This window comes from Typopeltis vanoorti, chromosome 2, assembly GCF_054136105.1.
Source record: "Typopeltis vanoorti isolate ZY-2024b chromosome 2, IOZ_Tvanoo_1.0, whole genome shotgun sequence".
Lineage (NCBI taxonomy): Eukaryota > Metazoa > Arthropoda > Arachnida > Uropygi > Thelyphonidae > Typopeltis > Typopeltis vanoorti.
Window position 1 is genome coordinate 177,497,707 of NC_143550.1, and position 24,307 is coordinate 177,522,013.

A 24,307-nucleotide genomic window follows, 5' to 3' on the forward strand; every position below is an offset into this window, starting at 1 on the left:
CCACCATAAAGTGTATAGGTGAGTGAGTGTGAGAATGACCAACAAGTGCAGAATATGGTATCTCAAGCAAAAATATTGAATAGGGTGGTCATTTCAGTAAGTAAAGGTAGTTGAGGGCCTAAAGGGTTACTGCAATTTCTATATACTAATGCCAGAAGTATCAGCAACATGTGGGAGGGGATATTGGCATTGGTTAGTGCATGATATAAAACCCTATAAGGGAAGAACATTAGTAGTGCATGGGAGATAGTTCAGGGACGTCTAAAGGAAGCTACATTAAATTGTATACCTAAGGTAAGCAGTGATAGGTAGGAGTTTGATGAATGAGTAATATTAGGCATGAGCTGCAGGACATGTTGTGGAGGGTAGTGACCAGCAAACCCATGAATAGTACAAGGGCCAGGTAAGGAAGGTGACCGGTATGCTAAGGAAGACAAAATTGAATTACGAGAAAAAAATTAGCAATGAAGACTATAGGTAAGACTATAGGGGGTGCTTAAGGATCAAAGCTGTATAATTGAGAGGAGACCTCCACATAACCTTTAAAGGAATGCGGAGAACCGACCAGGGCTTCTGACCTAATGTCTAATCCTCACCTTCTCGTGGTGCACCCTGTTGGGTATCTACTTTGATACTGAACGAACGAGGATTGGCTGGCAATTTGGGATTTGGCCGACCAAATTGTATTCTTATTGGTTAAACCAAAATAAAAAATGATGGTACAATATGACAAAATTTCATGCTGGCTGGGTCGTTGCCCGGTTAAACAAGGCCCCCATTGTTTTCGCCAGGGAACCAGGGCGAACAGCGAAAAGTCAGCTACTGGAACAAATCTGAAAACAAACCCCAACTCAACATCACCAGTGTTAAAGATCGGTACTATCAACGTAAGAAGCCTGAATGGCAAAGAAATGGAGCTAGCTGAGGAATTAGATAAGTACCAGATCGACATAATAGGGGTGACTGAAACAAAAAAGACCAAAACTGGTGAGATCTTTCTGAGCAATAAATACAAAATGTTATATTCAGGCAATGACAATCAAGGAAAAGAAGGAGTAGCCATAGTATTCAACACTAAATACGAGGCTAATCTTCTTGAATGGCAGTTAGGTTCTCAAGTAGAGTAATGTGGGCAAATATGAGAATGGGGAACTGGACAATGAGACTTATTTGTGCCTATGGTCCCACAGAAGGTTCTACTAAGGTAGAAGTGGAGGATTTTTTTTTGACGCTTTAGAAAAAGCAACTGACACAATGAAAAAGGAAAAGTTTGTCCTTGTTGGGGATCTAAATAGCAGAGTAGGAAATGATTGTGAAGCATATAAAAATATTTTGGGAAAATTTGGAGAAAAGAGCAAAGCTAATAATAATGGCAAATATCTGTTGGATTTCTGCTCAGGACATGGACTGGTCATTACTAACACCATGTTCCAACATAAAAATGTGCACAAATTCACATGGAGAGAAGAGGCTAGGAATATGAAAAGTCTCATTGACTATGTTATTGTTGATAGTGATGTTTTCTCCCTGGTGCAGGATAACAGAGTGTACAGTGGATTTGAAATTGGAAGTGATCACTATTTAGTCTTGAGCAGGATAAAATAGAATTTCATATTGAAAAGAATAACATGTAAGAAAGTTTTAAAGCGAATAAAAGTTGAGCAGCTCTCAGATGTGAACTGTAGACTAAAATACAGAAAGATTATTGAAAATAAAATAAAAGAGTTTGAGAACAGGAATCAAACGTTGGCGATTCAGTGGCAAACTCTGAAGAAAACATTGATTGATTCTGAAAGAGAGGCATGTGGTGAGGTTGTGTGCAAGGATAAAAAAATCAGAACTCCCTGGTGGACACAGGAAGTTAAAGAGGCAGTGAAGGAAAAGAAGAAAGCATATCAAAAGTTCCTGGCAAATAAGTCAGCTTTTACTCTTACAGAATACAGAGACAAATGTAAGAAAGCTAAACAGTGTGTAAAACTAGCTAAACAAAAGTCATGGGAGGACTTTGGCAAGAATATAGAAAATAAATATCAAGAAGGTGGCAAAATATTCTGGAGGTTGTTGAAGAAGCTTAGGAATGGAGGAAAGAGTGCTGTAAAAGGAGTTAGAGATGATAAAGATGATATGAAAACAGGAGAAAAAGATATCCTTGAAGTATGGAGTAATTACTTTGAAAAACTGCTAAATGAAACAAGCAGTGATGACAGCACAGTGATAAAAAACACTGACCATGCATGCAGTCAGGAATACATATCCATACTTGAAGTAGAAAAAGCCATCAAAGGCTTGAAATGTGGAAAGGCAGCAGGAGTAGATGATATTCGACCAGAAATGCTGAAGTATGGTGGTATAAAAGTCTTACAGTGGCTGCACTGCATAGTTCAGAAAGCCTGGACTGACTGACGAATTCCCGATGATTGGAGTAGAGCTCTCATAGTACCCATATATAAAAAGGGAAATAAAACTGCATGTGAGAATTACAGAGGTATTTCCCTACTGAGTGTTCCTGGCAAGATCTATGCAAGTATACTTGAGAAACGGTTGAGAAGAATTGTGGAAGAAAAGCTTGGTGAAGAACAGGCTGGATTCAGGCCAAATAGAGGCTGTCAGAATCAGATCTTCACTTTACGACAAATAGTCGAGAAAGCATGGGAATATAACAAAGATCTGTATTTAAGTTTTGTCGATTTGGAAAAGGCATATGACAAGGTGCCAAGAGAGAAGCTATTCAATACGCTGCAGTTATATGGTGTCAATGGGGCATTATATCAAGCAATACTTAGTCTTTATTTGAGTTGTAAGTCAGCAGTTAGAATTGAAGGAAGTACAGGAAGATGGTTTAATGTTAAATCTGGTGTGAGACAAGGATGTACATTATCCCCTCTGTTATTCATTATCTATATGGATCACATTATGAAGTAAAGTGGTATTAAACCAGATATCAAAATTGGAGATGTTAATGTCAGCTCTTTGCTTTATGCGGATGATGTTATACTTCTAAATAAATCCGCTACAAGTCTGCAAGATTCTCTGACTAAATTGAATAGCTGTTGTAATAGATATGGTATGAAGGTCAGCAATAAAAAGACAAAGACAATGAAAATAGGCAGAATCATTGAAAATGACAACTGTGTTGTGAATGGAGAACCTGTGGAACAAGTAAAACATTTCAGTTACTTAGGCACGATTTTTACTGAAGATGGTAAATTAAATATAGAAATAGACAACAGAATCAGCAAAGCTGGTATGGTGGGAAGTCAATTGAATAAATTCATATGGAATAAGAGAGAAATTAGTCGGAACACTAAATTAGCTGTATACAAGACAATGTTCAAACCCGTCTTAACTTATGGATCTGAGAGCTGGGTCAGAAGTAAAACACTTGACCGAAGACTAGAGACCGCAGATATGAGAGTCCTGAGAAAGATTAGAGGCGTGAACAGATGGCATCAATGGCAATATCATATTAAAAATGAGGATATTAGGAAAGAACTTGACATTGTCAGCATCCAGGAATGCGTTAGCAGAGCTAATCTCAGGTGGTATGGTCACTTAAATAGAATGGGAGAGGAAAGATTAGCAAAACAAGTGTTCTCTGCCAGGTTGGCAGGAAAACGACCCAGAGGAAGACCAAGATATAGGTGGATTGATACGGTACAAAGTGCCTTACACGATAGAAATATAAGATCTGATAATGTTGGAGTCTTGACAAGTAACAGACTGATTTGGAGGAAAATTGTAGATAGGAAGTTAGTAATGATGTAAATTTTTCATGCAGTACTGTCATATCCTGTACACCCCTTGAGGGTACATGGCAGGAATTTGATGATGATGACTATAGGTAATCCCAATGCATTCTTTCACTTTGTGGCAGGTAAGAGGAAGAATCACTATGGAAGAATAACCTTAATCAGTGTTGATGGATGGTCATTAGGTGACAAGCAGATAAAATAATTGCGTTACTGAGAGACCATTTTGCAAGAGTATCTTATACAGTTGTGAAGTTAATGCTGTGAGATATGTGACGTACTTATGTGGGAACAGATGTGAATGAATTGGAGGTTCTTAGGATATCGCAGAATATCATTGTAAATATAGCTGTGGGATTATAATTCTTTCTTTTAAGGTTACGCAGTGATCAGCATTCATATTTATAAATTTAGGGACACAAAAACACACATGTTGAACAGATTATTTTATTAATTACTAATAAAATAAAACTTGACATTTCGACCCCTGTATTGAGGTCATCATCGGAATGATACAAGTGTATAAGGAACCAAGCTACATGCTCTAGCCCTGTATACCGGTAAACTAAATCTACGTAGTTAATTAATCCTTTTCCCTAGCCTGACCGCTAGTGATAAAAAAAATAATAAATAAATAAATAAATATAATAATTAATTAATTAATTAAAATAAAAATATCAAAAATAAATAAAAAAATTTAAATAAAAATATAAAAAATACAACTACAGTAAACTGCTGAAGTCCTCATGTATTAACCCCCCCTCCCCAAACGGCCACGACGTCCATAGACGTTCAGCTAAATCTCGATATGAAGCTCTAACACCCATTAAATAACATGGATATGAAGTGCAGTTTGATGTCACTATTTCATCCACATCGGCCCGTAGGGAGGTTAATATTCTTCTGGATTTGTACAGTTCTGATTGTTATAATGATTTCCTTCAGTTGCTGTTGAAAGTTACAAACACTTCACCAGGTTGTCTTCTTGTAATGAGATTTTTCTATGGCTAGATGGGTCCTCCACATTCTTGGAATGGTTAGGCCATCATTTTTGTTGAGATTTGGGTTGTGTTTGAGCATTTCACATGACTTTAAATTTTCTCTCAAATCAGGTTTTGGTGCGGTGCAGGACTTGGTATTTTTCCAATCAGTTCTGTGGTATGTTTTGAGTGCATTGTCAGAAAGGCCGGTTTTTCCAAAATGGAGGTATTTAATGTGTCGTTTGTGTTCGTCTTGTCTGATTGGGATAGTTCGCCCTGTTTCCCCTATGTATGGTATGTTACATGTGCATTGTATTTTGTATACCCCTGGGTGGGCTAGGTGTGGAAGAGGATCTTTAGAAGAACTGAGTAGGTCTCTTAACTTATTCGGGGGTTTAAAGGTGGTTTTGATGTTGTATTTGCGTAGTGTTCTGTCTATTTTTTTAGAAATGCCTCTGACATAAGGAATGGCAATAGCATTCCTGAAATCTTTTTTTTTGTTCTTATTGGTATCTTTGTGGAGGATCTTGTGAATAGTTTTTTTACTGTATCCATTTTTTATAAAAATTTGTTTGATGATCTTGTATTCCTGGTTTAGAGCTTGTTCATTAGAACAAATAGTTAGAGCTCTATGTTTAAGGGTGCTTATGACACCTAGTTTTTGTGTTGGGTGGTGGTGGTGGTAAGAATTTTTGTGTATGTATTGGTCTGTGTGTGTAGGTTTGCGGTAAAAAACTGAGAAGGAGAGACAGCCAGAGGGAATATGTGTGACAAGTGTGTCAAGGAATGGAAGAGAGTTGTTTTTTTCCATTTCAATGGTGAATTGGATATGTTTGTGTTGTTTGTTTAGGTGGCTAAGGAATGTATTTAGAGCTTCGCAGCCGTGGGGCCAAATGGCAAAAATATTGTCGACGTATCTGAGCCAAATTTTGGGCTTTAGACATGCTGTCTCTAGAGTACGTTGCTCAAAGTCTTCCATATAAAAATTAGCTATTGGGGGGAAAAGTGGTGAGCCCATGGCTGTACCCTCTTTTTGAAGGTAAAAATTATTTTGCCACACGAAATATCCGGAGCGGAGTACGTGGGCAAAGAGGGCCGTGATGTCGTGTGGAAATATGTTCTGTAAGAGCAAGATATGTCATTGATTGGGACATTGGTGAAATGAGAAGTTATGTCAAAGCTGACTAATAAATTTTGGTCATTGAGTGTAATGTTTTTAATTTTATTAATGAAATGTGTATTTTTTATGTAGGAAGGGGACTGACCTACCAATTCCTTGAGTGTGGCCGCTAATTTTTTGGCTAAGAGATAATTTGGGCTGTCAATTCCTTCAACAATCGGACGTAGTGGTGTGCCTGGTTTGTGTATTTTTGGCAGGCCATAAATTCTGTGTGCACGGGCATAATGAGGGATAAGTTTTTTTTTTTTTTTTTTTTTTGTTTCTTTGGGCCATGTGTGGAAGGATTTGATTAATTCAGTTGTTTTCTTTTTGTTACATTTTGTGGGGTTGTAGTTTACCATTTGGTAGGTATTGTGGTCCGATATAAAATGTTTCATTTCTTCAATGTATGTTGTACGGTCTAAAAGTGCCTATATCTGCTTTCGTGATTTTAATGTCATGGTTATTTTTGAAGGATTTAAGGGTTAGATTTTCGGTTTTGTTTAAGTTAGTGCTTAGTTTTTTGTTTGAATTTAGTATACATGATGTTTCCATTCGTATTTTATCAGCCAAATTGGAGGGGAGGGATTTTAAATCTCTCTCGATATGATAAACGATATCAAGTTTGTTCACTGACCTCGGAGCAATGGCGTAGTTCAAACCTTTGTTTAGCAGTGAGAGTTCACCTTGGGTGAGATTGTGGTTTGATTGATTGATAACCAAGCTGTAGTCCAATGGTGGTTGGTTGCTCCTAACTTCGTTTGTGGGTGATTGGCTGCTCCTTATGATGTCAGTTTGTGATTGGCTGTTCCTTTCGTTATGGTGTCCTGATGGTCTTGTGCTTTTCTGTTGTTGTAGGGCTTGAAAATTCATTACTAATTTTTGTTTGTTTTTCAGTAATAAGTGCTTGGCCGAGTTGTCTGTGATCCTGTCTAAAATCTCCCAAATTTCTGGAATAACATAGTCGGATAGTTCTAATTTAAGTTGTAGAACTTTGGCTTGGGTGGATGCTAGGTTTTTACGTTCTTCGTGGATTTGTTCTTGTAACAAGGCTTTTTCCAACCGGACAAAAATACGGAGCGCTTTGGCTGATTTAAACTTCTTCTTTCAGTATTATGGTTGGTTGTATTACAGTATTATATTAGGTATAATGTAATACCCAACTACATTAAACTAAAGAAGTTTAAATCAGCCAAAGCGCTCCGTATTTATGCCCGGTTGGAAAAAGCCTTGTTATGAGAACAAATCCATGAGGCACATAACGAAAGGAACAGCCAATCACAAACCGACATCATAAGGAGCAGCGAATCACCCACAAACGAAGTTAGGAGCAACCAACCACCTTTGGACCACAGCTTGGTTATCAACCAATCAAATCACAATCTCACCCAAGGTGAACTCTCACTGCTAAAGAAAGGTTTGAACTACGGCATTGCTCCGAGGTCAGTGAACAAACTTGATATCGGACTGCAACACCTATCAAATGGTAAACTACAAGCCCACAAAACGTAACAAAAAGAAAACAACTGAATTAATCAAATCTGTCTGCACATGGCCCGAAGAAACAAGAAAAAAAAAATTAATACCTCATTATGCCCATGCACACAGAATTTATTGCCTGCCAAAAATACACAAACGAGGCACACCACTACGTTCAATTGTTGACGTAGTGGTGTGCCTCGTTCTTGAAGGAATTGACAGCCCAAATTATCACTTAGCCAAAAAATTAGCAGCCACACTCAAGGAATTGGTAGGTCAGTCCCCTTCCTACATAAAAAAAATACACAACATTTCATTAATAAAATTAAAAACATTGCACTCAATGACCAAGATTTATTAGTCAGCTTTGACATAACTTCCCCCACATACTCCGTTCCGGATATTTCGTACGGAAAAACAATTTTTACCTTCAAATAGAAGGTTCAGCCATGGGCTCACCACTTTTTCCCCCAATAGCTATCTTTTATATGGAAGACTTTGAGCAACGTGCTCTAGAGACAGTATGTCTAAAGCCCAAAATTTGGCTCAGATACGTCGACAATATTTTCGCCATTTGGCCCCACGGCCGTGAAGCTCTAAATACATTCCTTAGCCACCTAAACAATCAACACAAACGTATCCAATTCACCATTGAAATGGAAAAAAACAACTCTCTTCCTTACCTTGACACACTTGTCACACATATTCCCTCTGGCTGTCTCTCCTTCTCAGTTTACTGCAAACCTACACACACAGGCCAATACATACACAAAAACTTGATGGCACAAGCACCCTTAAACATAGAGCTCTAACTATTTGTTCTAATGAACAAGCTCCAAACCAGGAATACAAGATCATCAACCCGACTTTTATAAAAAAAATGGATACAGTAAAAAAACTATTCAAAAGATCCTCCACAAAGATACCAGTAAGAACAAAAAAGATTTCAGGAATGCTTTTGCCATTCCTTATGTTAGAGGCATTTCTGAAAAAATAGACAGAACACTATGCAAATACAACATCAAAACCACCTTTAAACCCTCAGATAAGTTAAGAGACCTACTCAGTTCTTCTAAAGATCCTCTTCTGCACCTAGCCCACCCTGGGGTATACAAAATACAATGCACATGTAACATACCATACATAGGAGAAACAGGGCAAACTATCCCAATCAGACAAGACGAACACAAACGACACATTAAATACCTACATTTTGGAAAAACCAACCTTTTTGACCATGCATTCCAAACATACCACAGAATTGATTGGAAAAATACCAAGTCCCTGCACCGCACCAAAACCTGATTTGAGAGAAAATTTAAACTCGTGAAATGCTCAAACACAATCCAAATCTCAACAAAAATGATGGCCTAACCATTCCAAGAATGTGGAGGACCCATCTACAACCTGTATAACAACCTAAACTAGCCATAGAAAAATCTCACTACAAGAAGACAACCTGGTGAAATGTTTTTAACATTCAACAACAACTGAAGGAAATCATATTATAACAATCAGAACTGTACAAATCCAGAAGAATATTAATACATGAGGACTTCAGCAGTTTATTGTAGTTGTATTTTTTTTTTTTTTTTTTTTTTATCACTAGATGTCAGGCTAGGGAAAAGGATTAATTAACTATGTAGATTTCGTTTACCAGTATACAGGGCTAGAGCATGAAGCTTGGTTCCTTATACACTTGTATTCTTCCGATGATGACCTCGATACAGCGGTCGAAATGTCAAGTTTTATTTTATTAGTAATTAATAAAATAATCTGTTCAACACGTGTGTTTTTATGTCCCTAAATTTATAAATATGAGTGGGTTTATAATGGAATATCAGCCTGCTTTTTGCAGGAATGTGCATGGGAAAAATAATTCCCTTGTATTAGGAAGGTTTTAAGACTGCAATAGCAAATTATAGGCCAACATCTTGGGAGTGGTGATAAGATGCTGGAAAAATTGGTCAAAAAGAGAATTCAGGAATGGGTGGATAAGAATATGATATTCTATTAGGTCATAATGATTGAAATAGGATTTCAGTATGGGCAAAAGATAATGGGTGCCTGTTTATTGTGGAGAAATGTAAATTATGCTTTCTGGGATAAATAAATTTCAAGCTGTCTACCACATGGATGGAACCAGTGGCGGCCAGTGAAAATTTTAAGTGGGGGTGCTGCATATACAAAATAAAAAAATAAATAAAAATAAGTTTTTTCCTAATCAGTTACCAATTTATTAATAAATAAATTTACATATTAAAAAATTTCTTTATTAAAAATATTTCACCCTCACCACGAACACCAATAATAAAAGTTTCATATCTCACAAAAGTAACGCACAAGCATACGATGCACTGCCCAAACAGGCAGTGTCAGAATGGCTTGTAATGCACAATCACAAGAACAAACAGATATCGGCGAGGTGGCTGCATTGACCCGAACGCAATAATTCTGACACTGCGTTAGATCGCATTGTATTTGTTTCATATAACGATAATTGAATAATATAATTCTTTTCATATTTTCAACAGTGACACTCATCATAATTCAGCCTTGTATCTATAAGAAATAAATAATTATATGTTATTTTAACAAAATAAAATAAGATGTGCAAAAAATAGTTCGCCCTCACCACAAACACGCACCATCAATAAAAGTTTTATCTCACAGAAATGACGTGCACAAGCATGTGATACACTGCTCAAACTAGCTGTATTGGAATGACTTGTAACATGCAATCACAAGCGCAAGCGAATATCAGCGAGTCTGACTGCGATTTGTTGAACGTCATAATATCAACACTGTATCGCAGTATATTTGTTTCATAATCTAAAGCGTTAATCGAACAATTCCAATTATTAACTATTCAATCACTGTCAAAACATAAGCTGTAACCTTTAACATGTTGTATTGCATTTATATAATGTTGTCAGCATTGTTATTATTTATAAACACAAACAAAATTTAAAATTTTCATTTTTTTCCTTGGGGGGGGTGCTGCAGTGTCGCAATGCTTATGTATGGGCCGCCACTGGATGGAACTGTACTCCGGAAGATAGATGAAGCTAAGGATTTAGGGGCATAGTAAACTGAGAGTTAATTTAGAGGACATATTGCTAAGGTTGTTCATAAGATTACTCGGCTGTTGAAGAAGAACAGACTAACAAGTGGAAATAAGGAAGTTTTTTCACCTTCTTCCTTGATATGTTTTATATCTCAGGTCTGATTTCCTGGTGGGTTTCTTGGGAATGAGAAAATGCTGGAAAGGATTGAGAAGCAAGCAAGCAACCAAGATGGTGAGTTGCCTGTGGAACGTTCTCTCTGAGGATAGATAGAGGAGGTTTTAGCCTGCAGAAGCTGGTTGATAGGCAACAAAATGGAAATGTGATAGAAACATTTACAGTACTTGGAGTTTTATAAGATCGATGCAGGAGAAATCTTTCACACTTGGCAAGAAGTAGCAGAACAAGAGGTCATCTTTGGAAGTTGGGCAAGATTCTGGTTAGTAAGGGTGTGAGAACTAGATTTTTTCATTAGGATAGTTGTGAATGAATAGAACGGGTTTCCAGAGACAGTTATTGGCACTTAGTCTGTTAATAGGTATGACAGATTGTGTGGAAGGTTTGGATCTCCTGTGATGAGTCTTTGGACTCCATGGAGGTGCCCATACAATAGTAATAATGATAATTGTTGTTCATATGAATATACATAATCTAACAGATTTGTTTATCGAAATAAATAGAATAAATGTTCTTTATTTATAAGAATCAATTATGTTTGAAGTTTTAATTTAAAATAATAGTGTCTGAAATCACTTGCTGTAATGTCTTGAATATAACTGGCATAAAACAGAAATCTTTCTTTTTCTTAAAACTTGATTTATATCCTTTAGATTTATTGTCTAATATAAAAAGATATTTCTAGGTAAAGTAGCTATCAGCACACTGATCTTTTGTATGAACCTAATATACACTCTTAGGTAATAAACATTCTTAACTCAAAAAGCTGCATATTGCCAGCCCAAGTTGGCTGAGTACCACACCTGGTCTTGAATCGACATGTAGATTCAACTCCCTCTGTGACATGAATGTTTGTGGATAACTTTAGGAGTTAAATTATTTTTGTTACCTGGTGTGAGACCTAATATCTACTAGTGAGGGCTAAAATGGCTAAAAAATGTCATTGCTTTTTCTCTGGAGTAGTGGAATACAATTATATGATCCTTATTTCGCCCATACAGTGCTAAAAAAGTGATTAAGTTTATAATTATTCATATGTAGAATTTACATTTAAAAAAAAAAATTATAATATATGATTTATTTTCTGGTATATGCATAATGTGGTGTTTTTGTAAATATAGGATTAGTTTTTATGATTATCCATTTAAAAATTTTTTATAGGAGTAGAAATACAGTGCATTGGACACTTCAAATTGCTCTTTAGTCTTCTGCGGTTGGATGGGTGTAACAAAGTACAAGCTATGGCAATTGATGTAAGTTTTTAACATGAAAATGATTGCTGTTGATCATTATTTTTTTTCAGCTTTATTAAAAAAAACAACTAATATTTACCTTATATTTTGGATATCTTATAAATTTTATTTATATTATTATATATGTACTGGGGGGCTTTCAACATTTTGTTGGAGCAGCTGGAGGTTACATCATTTGGGAAATCACATAATGGGGGAGGCTGTTCCAAAGAACAGAAGTAGATTGAATGAAAGAGGAGGTGGTGAAATTTTTGGTGAGTTTCAAGATGAAATGTAACTCCACGACCGGGCTGCTCGTATATATAGAGGCTAATGACTTCATATCAATTGCCTTAGTAGTCATTAGAAGTCATTAGCTTCTATATACAAGCAGCCCAGTTGTGAAGTTATTTCACATGCAAACTTTGTTTGCTTACACTTGGATAAAGGATGAAACCAAGAATATAATTTTTTGGCATCTTTAATTTATAGTATAACCAAGTGAACAAAAAACGTTCAACATCAATCTCTAATCCACAGTATTTTAGTAGTAAGGTGTGACATGTTTTGACTACTTGTATATGGAAATATGACTTCTGCATTACTTCAACCTTGCTGTCACTTCTAGATCTTGCTCCCATTGATGAGACCTCGATAAAGGTCAAAACCAGTCTGGGTAATGGCAATTCTCATAATGCATAGAATTATGCTTGTTCTTAAGGATATGTGCTTTGCATTATGGGATACTAAGGTAAATGATGCGAAGTCATTAGTCTATATATACAAGTAACCCAATCGTGAAGTTACTTCACTCATAAACTTTGTTTGCTTACATTTGGATAAAGGGTGAAACCGAGAATATAATTTTTGGCATCTTTAATTTATAGTATAATCAAGTGAAAAAAACTTCCAACATGAAAAAGGGAAATAAAACATTGAGTTTATTTTTCACTTGGTTAGACTATAATAAGTTTAGTTTAATCCTTTATCCAAGTGTGAGCAAACAAAGTTTGCACCTGAAAGTATCTTCACGACTGAGTTAAGGTGGTGCAACTCGTGGCAAAGGTGGAGAAAGCTATCATCACTCCTATCTCAGTATCTCCCATAATGCAAAGCATATCTCCTTGCAGATATGTGTAATGCTATGCATTAAGGCAAGGACCACTGCCCAGTCCAGTTTCGACCTTTATTGAGGTCTCGTCAGTGGGAGCCAGGCTCAGTAGTGGAGATACCAAGGCAGAAGCAATGAGAGGTCATCCCCACCTGTAGGAGTGGCCAAAAGGTGTACAATCTTATTATTAAATTACTCCGGATTCAGAGAAAGACGTTGAGAGTTTATTTTTCACTTGGTTAGACTATAATAAGTTTAGTTTAATCCTTTATCCAAGTGTGAGCAAACAAAGTTTGCGCCTGAAAGTATCTTCAGGACTGAGCTAAGGTGGTGCAACACCAAGGCAACTCGTTGCAAAGGTTGGAGAAAGCTATCAACGCATATCTGCAAGGCGATGTGCTTTGCATTATGGGAGATACTGAGATAGGAGTGATAATTGCTTTCTCCACCTTTGCCATGAGTTGCCTTGGTGTTGCAACCTTAGCTCAGTCCTGAAGATACTTTCAGGCACAAACTGTGTTTGCTCACACTTGGATAAAGGATTAAACTAAACTTATTATGGAAATAAAACAATGTGCAAATTGCAAAGCCAGCCTGGTTGGCCAAGTGGTTAGCGTATCCGCTCTTCAACCAAAAGGGCTGTGGGTTCATATCTCACTGTGGACATGGATGTTTGTGATTGTCTGTGGACAAATCTTAGTGGTGTTGGGCAGTAGATGATGCAGTTGTATCTGAACGGTGGACACGGAGAGTTGTAGAGTGGGTGCCCTCCCTCAATGAGTCTTTGGACTCCTTAGAGGTGTCACGTAATAATAATAAATTACAGAGGAATTACCCTTGAGTTCCATTTAAGATTTAGGCAAGTATACTTGAGGCTAAGAAAAATTATTGTTGAGAAACTTGGAGAAGTCAGGCTTAATTTAGGGCAGATAGGAGTTGTTGGGATAACATTTTCACTTTAAGAGAGAGTTGAGAAATCATGAGAATGTAACAAGAATCTGTACTGAAGTTGTCTAGATCTGGAAAAGGTGTATAACAAAGTTCCGAGAAAAAAGCTGTTCAAACACTACGGTTATGCAATGTAAATGGGATATTGTACCAACCTATACACAGTATATATTTAAGATATGAGCAGTAAGAATTGAAGGAGGCACAGGAAGATGGGTTGATGTCAAATAAGGATGAGGATGTAATCTGTCTCTCTCTGTTGTTTTACATGTATGGATCACAATGTTGTGATCCATATCCTGGGCAGAACTCTCAGCCTGTCCAACTGACAGGCAGCGGGTTCAAATCCCACCATGAGCAGGGATGCTTGTGATTGTCTTTAGGTAGAAGATGGATGTCATCACCTTGTATGACTACCAGGTAATGACATTCTTATTGTAGGCCTGAAGTGGCTTGAAAAAGTTCCATGTTCAGTCTCTAGAGCATGGGTTCCAGACTGTGTTAAAAAATAAATAAAAAATAACATATAAATTGATAAAAATCCTTCGCCCACCCACGGTATAAAATGTACTATAGGTTTACAAAATAACCTTTTGTGGGATCAATATATATATATATATATATATATATATATATATATATAAAGGAAAAAAATCCTCAGTCCCTCAATATGATATCAGCTAACTCACCTCCAATTGAAATATAAAAGTTCAGTATACACTTCCCACCTGTTAGTCACTTAATAACTGTATCAGTTATGAGATCGACTGTCATGGTATTGCAGTGCTTATGTTCAAGTAACCCTTATTTTACTTAATAATGGCTCCCAAAGTGCAAGAGTTGTGATGCTGGCAATTCACATATGCCAAAGAGAAGCTGCTTACTTTAAGTGACGGTGCTAACTTTAAGTGAAAAGGTGAACTTTCTCAGCATAAGGAAAATAAAAAACAATTGTATGTTGCAGTTGCTAAGATTCCATTCACATAACTTTTATTACAGTATATTGTTATAATTGTTCTATTTTATTATTAGTTATTGTTGTTAATCTCTAACTGTACCTAAATGTTTTCATCTTAGAGTACAGAATACAATCTGGAAGTATTTGGTCACATCTCATATATATAATAATATAATAAATAAATAAATATATTTATATATTTATCCGTGAAAATAATCTGTTCTCTTTAAATTTAATGTACTATTTTTTCCCTTCTTTAGGTGATTGCAGGAGTGACAGGAAATCAGGAATGTGTAAATGATATTGCTGCATCAGAAGTTTTAGTCTACTTATTATTAATTTTGCATTCTTTTCACTATTCTGCTAGTAAGTTATATCAGTTTGAATATTTATTAGCTTATGTTAATACTTTCTGGAAAAATGAAATAATTTCTGTCTCTGACAGTGTAAAGAAATGGTTTGATGTATCACTTATTTGGTAAGATCTTGGCTCAAAGCTTGTTAATAAATGAAGATTCTTTTAGCCCCTTTTAGAGGCAGAACCAAATTAACTGGTCTGAGATGTATAACAAGGATATTTGCCTTGGAAATATAATTTTTCCTCTTACAAAAAGGCAAACCAGCTTGAGAATACAAGCATATGAATGGAAGCTAAGCAGAGGCATCTACATGTTCCAAGGAAATGTCATATTCATTTTTGAATATTTTGTTAGTGGCATTTCTGTGTTTCTATAAATTATGTGAAGAACTCGTGGATATAAATCATTACATGCATAAATGTAAATAAATTATGCAATCAGCTTTATTTTTATGTATGTGTGTGTGTGTGTGTGTGTGTGTGTGTGTGTGTGTGTGTGTGTGTGTGTGTGTCTGTGTGTGTGTGTGTATATATTATATATATATTACCTCTAATAAGAGATTACATGGATAATAGACGAAGTATTTTTGTTTGAAATATATTTCATGGAACTAATAATATCTACTGTCTGTTACATTATTTTTTGATGGGTTAAAAAGTTCAGAGATTTCGGGTTAATTTCTATCACATGATTTCGAAGACCATTGTAGCTGAGGTAACTTCATCATGAATCTTGAGATCCATCGATGGGAGGATGCATACTTGATTGGAGGAGCTATACTGGAGGAAGTAGGGGAAACAAGATCTGGGAGTGACAATTGATAGAAAACTGAAATTCAAGGAGCATATTGCAGAAGTGGTGAAGGTAACTCACAGGATTGCTGCAATACTGAGAAGGATGCTGACCTGCAGAGATAAGTGTTATTCCATTGTATAAGACCCTGATCAGACCACACTTAGACTATTGTTCTCAAATTTGGTCCCCAGGATTTGAAGGAGATAAATTAACTGTGGAAAGGGTACAGAGGCAGATAACAAAGATGGTTTCAGGACTGTACAATGTCAGTTACAAGGATCAACTAAGCAAATGTGGACTGCAGAGTTTGGTGGATAGAAGAAGGAGAGGTGATATGATTGAGACTTTTAAACTGTTGAGAGGCAGTTACAGGGTTGACATTGGGGAATTCCTTCGCTTGGTGGAACGGTGGGAAGGAGTGATGACAAGGGGCCATCCCTGGAAGTTATGAAAGGAAGCTGTGAGCAAGAGGGTGAGGAGTGGTTTTTTTTACATGGAGGGTGGTTGAACCATGGAATGCATTGCCTGAGAGAGTGGTGAGAGCAAGAGCAGTCTAGGAGTGGGATGATAGACTTTGTGTTTTCTAAGGACCTCCCATGATGAGTCTTTTGACTCCATGTGGAGGCCCGAATAATAATAAAATAAAAAAATAATAATTATACTGTTTTTAGAGAATGCAGGATGCAGATATTTTGAATGGTAGATGTTTTGAAGGACACTTCAACTTTCCTAATCTACTAAGATGTACTACATATCAGAAATATGCTCATTCTATGCCTGATATTATAGTAAAGAGCATGTAAATAAATCTTGCTCAGTAAAGAGACATAAATGTGTTAACCAGCCAGCCTATTCCTGAGCATACCAAAAGTGGAAGAATGAAACAGAAATACAAAAGATAGACAAAACAAAATATCTCATATCAGAATGCAGAAAGGAAGATAGCCTCCATGACACCTGCCTTTTATGCTGAGAAAGTGGCAGTGAACAAAATATCAAAAGTGACACACCCATGTTTGTCTTTCCCACCCTCTGATCTTCTTCTTCTGCAGCTTCTCCCACTTAAGTGGGGTCACTGTTGATAATGAGTCTCCTCCACACCTTCCTGTCTTGGGCTGTCACCACATCCAAGTTCTTCATCCTCAAGTCCTCTTCTACCAGCTCCCTCCATCTCTTCTTTGGCTGCCCATGCTTCTGCCTTCCTTGCACATCCATCTGCATGACCCTTCTTCCCACATATTCGTCCTCCCTCCTCATCACATGACCAAACCATCTCAACCTTGCCTCCTGTATTTTCGCTCCTAAGTTCATAACTTTCACTGTTCCCCTGACATAGTCATTTCTCAGACGATCCTTTCTGGTCACCTAAGCATTCTCATCTCTGCTACTTCCATCCTGCTGATGTTATTTTTCCTCAGGGCCACAGTTTCTATAGCATATGTCATAGCTGGCCTCACTACTGTCCTATAGATTTTGCCTTTCAGATTGATCAGCACCCTCTTATCGCATAACACTTCAGCCATCTCCCTCCAGTTCCTCCAACCCGCTTGTATCCTGCATCCCACTTCCTTCTCAACTCCTCCATCTTCTTCCACTGTTGAACCTAAGTATCTAAAGTCTCTCACCTTCTTGATGACATTTCCTTCCAGCTCCAGATCTGTCTCCTGTCCGCCACCCACTGTGCAACACATATACTCTGTCTTACTTCTGCTCAGTCTCATACCTCTCTCTTCCAGTACTTTTCTCCATCTTTCCAGTTTAGTTCCCGCTTCTTCTCTTGAATCTGCACACAGCAAGATGTCATCTGCATACAACATTGTCCAAGGCGCATCTTCTCTAACCTCCTCTGTTACCACCCCTATCACAATATGAAACAGAAACGGACTTAATGCTGACCCTTGATGCAAGCCAACTGTTACTTGAAAACTTTCTGACTGTCCCAGACAGGTCTGAACACTTGTCGTCACATTTCTGTACATTTCCCCGCAACAACCTGATATATTTCTCCGGCACCTTCTTCTCCCTCAGACACTTCCAGACTTCTTGCCTTGGCACTCTATCGTATGCTTTCTCCAGATCAATAAATGCCAGATGTAGCTCCCTTTGTTTCTCTCGATACTTTTCCATCATCTGCCGTAACCCAAAGATAGCATCTGCTGTTGATCTACCAGGCATGAAGCCAAATTGTTCCTTTGCAATCTCCACCTCCTTCCTCAATCTACCATCAAGAACCCTTTCTAGGATTTTCATTGTGTGGGACATCAACTTTATTCCTCTGTAATTTTTACAGTCTTGTGCATCCCCTTTACCCTTGTAGATGGGGACAAGAGTACTCTCCCTCCATTCCTCGGGTATATTTTCCTGTTGGCAAACTTTCATGAACAGGTCCCACAGCAGGTCAATTCCCTCTTCCCCCAGTGCCTTCCATGCCTCCACTGGAATTCTGTCGGGGCCCACCGATTTTCCATTCCTCATCCTCTTCATGGCCTCCGTCACTTCCACTCTACTGATGTTCTGCACCATCCCTTCAGAAGGCTGCCCATCTCCTCTGTGAGTCCTTGCATTTTCCTCATTCAAAAGTCCCTCAAAGTATATTTTCCATCTGTTTCTTATGTCCACATCCCTTAATAATACTCTTCCTTCAGCTTCTTTGATCTGCCTCACATGTAAGATGTCCTTTGCTGCTTTATTTCTACATTTCCCTAGTTGGTAAATTTTTCTCTGTCCTTCCTTTGTTTCTATTTGATCATACAGATCTTGATATGCCATGGCCTTCGCCTGTGCCACAACTCTCTTGGCTTCTTGCTTTCTCTCTCTGTACACCTCTCTGTCCTCTTCCACTCTTGACTCATCCCACTTCTGCTTTGCCTTCCTCTTAGCTGTCACTGCCACTTGTACATCATTATTCCACCACCAACCCTCCTTCTGCTCTCTAATCTTTCCAGATGTCTCACCAAGTTCCTCGATTGCACAGCTCAGGATTACTTTTGAATTATGTTTCCACCAATCTTGTACACTTTCCAGTCCATCCGAAATCCTCTCTAACACCCTCTCCCTAAAACGATTCCTCACACTCTCCTCTTTTAAGCAAAACCACTTAATTGCCTTCATCCCATGGCATCCAGAGGTTCTTATCTTCGATCTTATTTTAAAGTCTGCGCACAGCAATCTGTGTTGCTGTGCTACTTGATCTGTTGGAATTACTTTACAATTTGTCACAACCTTAAGTTGTTTTCTTCTAGTCAAAATGTAGTCAATTTGTGAACTGTTGTTACCACTCCTAAATGTTATCAAATATTCTTCCCTCTTGTAGAAAAACCAGTTCACATTTGCCAGATCAAACGCTACTGCAAAGTCCACAACCCTCTCTCCTTCCTGGTTCATCATTCCCACTCCGTGGCCACTGTGCACCCTTTCACCGTCTCTATTCTGTCTTCCTATGTGTCCGTTCAAGTCTCTTCCGACAATCACCATCTCATTTTCTTCCAATTCTTCCGTCATTTCTTCATCTAACACGTTCCAGAACTCATCTTTCTCCTTTGCTGTACAATCAACTTGCAGGGCATATACACATAATACGACCACCCACTCTTCTCCAAGACCCAATTTCATTCGCATGATCCTGTCGTTCCTTCTACCCACTTCCAGTACTTCACCTTTCATTCTGCCACAGACCACAATTCCTACACCATTTCTTCCCTCGTTATTCGCTCCAGAGTAGAACAATTTATATCCATCTCCCAGTTCCTTTGCCTTTCCCCCCTTCCACCTTGTCTCCTGCACACATAAAATGTCCAACTTCCTCTTCTTCATCATGTCTGCCACCTCTCTTCCCCTTCCAGTCATGCTTCCAACATTCAGTGTTCCCACTCGCAACATCCTCTCCACCTGCTGGGCTCGCTTCTTTAACCGCACCCGCCCTTGATGCGGTAGCCCTCGTCCACTTCTCGCAGCTATATGGCGATGTGGCTGCATGTCGCTTAAGGGGTATGCCCTAGCCCTTATCATTTTCTCTTTGACTCATATCGTAGTTTGAGCTGGCATTGAAGTTTTCCGACTGGATGCCCTTCCTGACATCAACCCTTACATTTATCCGGGCTTGGGACCGGCACCTATTGAGGCTAGCTTGCCTCCTTCGGTGGCTGCATGAGACGAAATGACTTAGCAAGATAGGAAAGACTCACCCCTAGCCCTCGAATACTCTAATAGCATCAGGGGGAAGGAGCAAGGAGAGGAGAAAGAAGCAAAGAAAGAAAAGGAGGAACCAGTCTACAGAATAATATAACAGATATATATTACATGAAGTAAGGCATGGTCCAGCATCTGGTACCTCGGGTTTGCCATGCCCGTACTCACTAAAGTGAGCCCTTGAGGTTTTTCCCACCATCTGATAATTTCCACATGACTGGATTTTATGATCATGAGTGCATTCCTGTGGAACACGTTAACATATTATGGTATCACTCCTGAACCTAAAGCAACTGCAAACACTTTAAGAAAAAGAGCTTTGTATCTTCCTCACACCAGCTCTGTAGGGCCTGAAGACATTCATTATGAGGTGATAAAACATTTCTGCCATCTTCTATCAGATTCTCTCTTTTACTGTATATCAAAATACCTACTGAGGAGGTTTTTCAAATTCATGGTATAAGTGAATTACTTTTTGCCTTCCAAAAACCAGGAAAATATTCAACACAAACAATTATTGATCTACAACTGACCAGATGTCTTTGTAAGATATTGAACAAAGTGGTAAATGTCAGACTTCTGGTAATTTAGAAAGGAGTTATCTTCTCACTAACACATAATATTGCTTTCATAAACACTGATCATTGTTCTGCCATTTGGCCTATTTATAGATATTTGCATTCCTGAAACATGAATGTCTGGTTTGTTTTCTTCAGCATGAAAAAAGTTTGACACAGTCTGTAGATATGGTATATTAAAAGACCACTATAATCCTATATCTGAGAAGATCTTATATTTATTAAAAACTTTCTCACTAGCCATATATTCCAAGTCTTTGTGAGAAGCACATTATTCCAGCCATGTTGCCAAGAGTGTGTGTTCCCCACCACTAGTTTAAACGTGACCATCCAAGTAAACTCGATCACTAAATAAATTTTTCCCATTATAGGTGATCCACCATATGTTGATAACTGCATAATCTTCTGTCATTCTTGTAATGTATCATTGAAGGACATCTATAACAAGCAGTTGGTCATATCTATTCATGGGCTCTTCGTAATTGTTTCCGGTTTTAAACAGGAGGATGGGGTGCCTGGATACACCTCTGCCAAAAGTGCTCTCTGCACTGAGACCCAGAGCAAGGATGCAACAAACCACTATAATTTCTAAAGACTCATTTTTGAAGAAGCTTACATTCTTCTACAGATTTGTCAACTAAAAGAAAAGTGCAAGAAAGCATTAAATATCCTTTGCACTCTATCCAGGAAATTTCCTGATAAAGATTCTCCACATCTTTGACTGAATTCGAATCTAGGTCTTTACAACCTGGCTGACGCTTATACATAACATTGATATTTAAAATTAAAAATTAAAGTACAGTAAACCCTCGATTTAACGGACAAAATTTCCGGTCCGTATGTCACTTGAAAATTAACACCCTGTTAATTTTAAGATGCTTTTACCAAGATTTGCTTATAATTAAATTAGCAGGTTATTTTTTGTTATTAATTTCCTGTTATTTTAAACAAATTTTGGCAAATAGGCCATCATATGTTGGAAAAACACTGTAGTAATTTAGCTGACGTAAATGAATCACCGCTCATAAAACATGTTCAGCGAATGATTAGGAGATGATCATACCAATCGCACTGTAATTGGTTCTTTTGTCGTGTGGCATGACTTTCTGCAGAAGTTTTATTACATACATTTTCTTAATTTTAGGCAGTTAATTATAAAAAACAGCAGAATTCAAAAGTTCAAAAAAAAACTAGATAGTTTTTTCAAAGCAGGATTACCTAAATCAAGCAGCTCAACATTAAACATGAACTTCATATTAACTTATCTAAAAGTGTGTGTAAAACAATTTTTTTGTTATTACAGTGATAATATTCATAAAGTTGCATTATAATGTCACTATATTTTTATTTTAAAAAATATTCACAATTTAACAGACAACCCTTAGTCCCTATTAGTCTGTTAAATTGAGGGTTTACTGTATCTTTAAATCTTTCATGCAAGTAAATTCAAGATGCCTTACAAAATATTTACTGGATATCTTCAGCATGTCATGATAAGAAGAAATTCAAATTCTTATTAATACTCAAACAGATGTGTGGCAATCGTTATTACTTTGAAGTAAATACATATATATTGCACTTTTTGTTAAGTCATCATATAGAACTAAAAATAGATGAATATAATACCAAAGCTTTTATTTTAATTTTACTTCAATATTCTCTGCCTTGATTGAAGTTGATTGAAATTGCCTTGATTGAAATATTTTGTAAGGCATCTTGAATTTACTTGCATTGAAACTACTTAGCCACTAAGATAGCATATATTCTTGTAATTTATTTAATCTTGTTTGTTTTATTATCATTTTAAAAACACTTTCTGAGTAATAAATACAAAATGATATATTCAGGTAATGACAATCAAGGAAAAGAAGGAGTAGCCATAGTATTCAACACAAAATACGAGGCTAATCTTCTTGAATTGCAGTCAGTCTCAAGTAGAGTAATGTGAGCAAATATGAGAATGGGGAACTGGACAATGAGATTTATTTGTGCCTATGGTCCCACAAAAGGTTCTTCTAAGGTAGAAGTGGAGGAATTTTTTGAGGTTTTAGAAAAAGCAACTGACACAATGAAAAAGGAAAAGTTAGTCCTTGTTGGGGATCTAAATAGCAGAGTAGGAAATGATTGTGAGACGTACAAAAATATTTTGGGAAAATTTGGAGAAAAGAGCAAAGCTAAAAATAATGGCAAATATCTGTTGGATTTCTGCTCGGGACATGGACTGGTTATTACTAACACGATGTTCCAACATAAAAATGTGCACAAATTCACATGATGAGAAGAGGCAAGGAATAAGAAAAGTCTCATTGATGTTATTATTGATAGTGATATTTTCTCCCTGGTGCAGGACACCAGAGTGTACAGAGGATTTGAAATTGCATGTGATCACTATTTAGTCTTGAGCAGGATAAAATTGAATTTCATATTGAAAAGAATAAAATGTAAGAAAGTCTTAAAGCAAATAAAAGTGGAGCAGCTCTCAGATGTGAACTGTAGACTAAAATACACAAAGATTATTGAAGAAAAAATGAAAGAGTTTCAGAACAGGAATCAAATCTTGGAGATTCAGTGGCAAGCCTTGAAGAAAGCCCTGATTGATTCAGCTAGAGAGGCATGTGGTGAAGTTGTCTGCAAGGATAGAAAAATTAGAACTCCATGGTGGACACAGGATGTTAAAGAGGCAGTGAAAGAAAAGAAGAAAGCATATCAAAAGTTCCTCACAAATAAGTCAGCGTGTGCTCTTTGAAAATACAGAGACAAATGAAAGAATGCTAAACAGTGTGTAAAACTAGGTAAATAAAAGTCATGGGAGAACTTTGGCAAGAATATGGAAAATCAATATCAAGAAGGGGGCAAAATATTCTGGAGGTTGTTGAAGCTTAGGAATGGAGGAAAGAGTGCTGTAAAAGGAGTTAGAGATGATAAAGGTGACATGAAAACAAGAGAAAAAGATATCCTTGAAGTATGGAGTAATTACTTTGAAAAACTGCTAAATGAAACAAGCAGTGATGACAGCACAGTGGTAAAATACACTGACCAAGCATGCAGTCAGAATACATATCCATACTTAAAGTAGAAAAAGCCATTAAAGACTTGAAATGTGGAAAGGCAGCAGGAGTAGATGATATTCGACCAGAAATGCTGAAGTATGGTGGTATAAAAGTCTTACAGTGGCTGCACTGCATAGTTCAGAAAGCATGGACAGAGGGGTGTATTCCCAATGATTGGAGTAGAGCTCTCATGGTACCCATATATAAAAAGGGAAATAAAACTGAATGTGAGAATTACGGAGGTATTTCCCTACTGAATGTTCCTGGCAAGATCTATGCAAGTATACTTGAGAAATGGTGAGAAGAATTGTGGAAGAAAAGCTTGGTGAAGAACAAGCTGGATTCACGCCAAATAGAGGCTGTCAGGATCAGATCTTCACTTTACAACAAATAGTCGAGAAAGCATGGGAATATAACAAAAGATCTGTATTTAAGTTTTGCCGATTTGGAAAAGGCATATGACAAGGTATCAAGAGAGA

The 24,307-nt window shown here is 37.3% G+C and overlaps 1 protein-coding gene across 1 annotated transcript in view; it reads left to right on the forward strand.

Annotated features, from left to right (window-relative positions):
• Positions 1-24,307, forward strand: part of Rme-8 (receptor mediated endocytosis 8) — a 1,025,705-nt gene that overhangs the window by 843,006 nt on the left and 158,392 nt on the right. The window contains exons 42-43 of the mRNA XM_090414028.1: positions 11,771-11,862; positions 15,119-15,224. Of these exons, the coding sequence (XP_090270154.1) occupies positions 11,771-11,862; positions 15,119-15,224 (198 nt within the window). The remainder of the gene's footprint in view (positions 1-11,770; positions 11,863-15,118; positions 15,225-24,307) is intronic.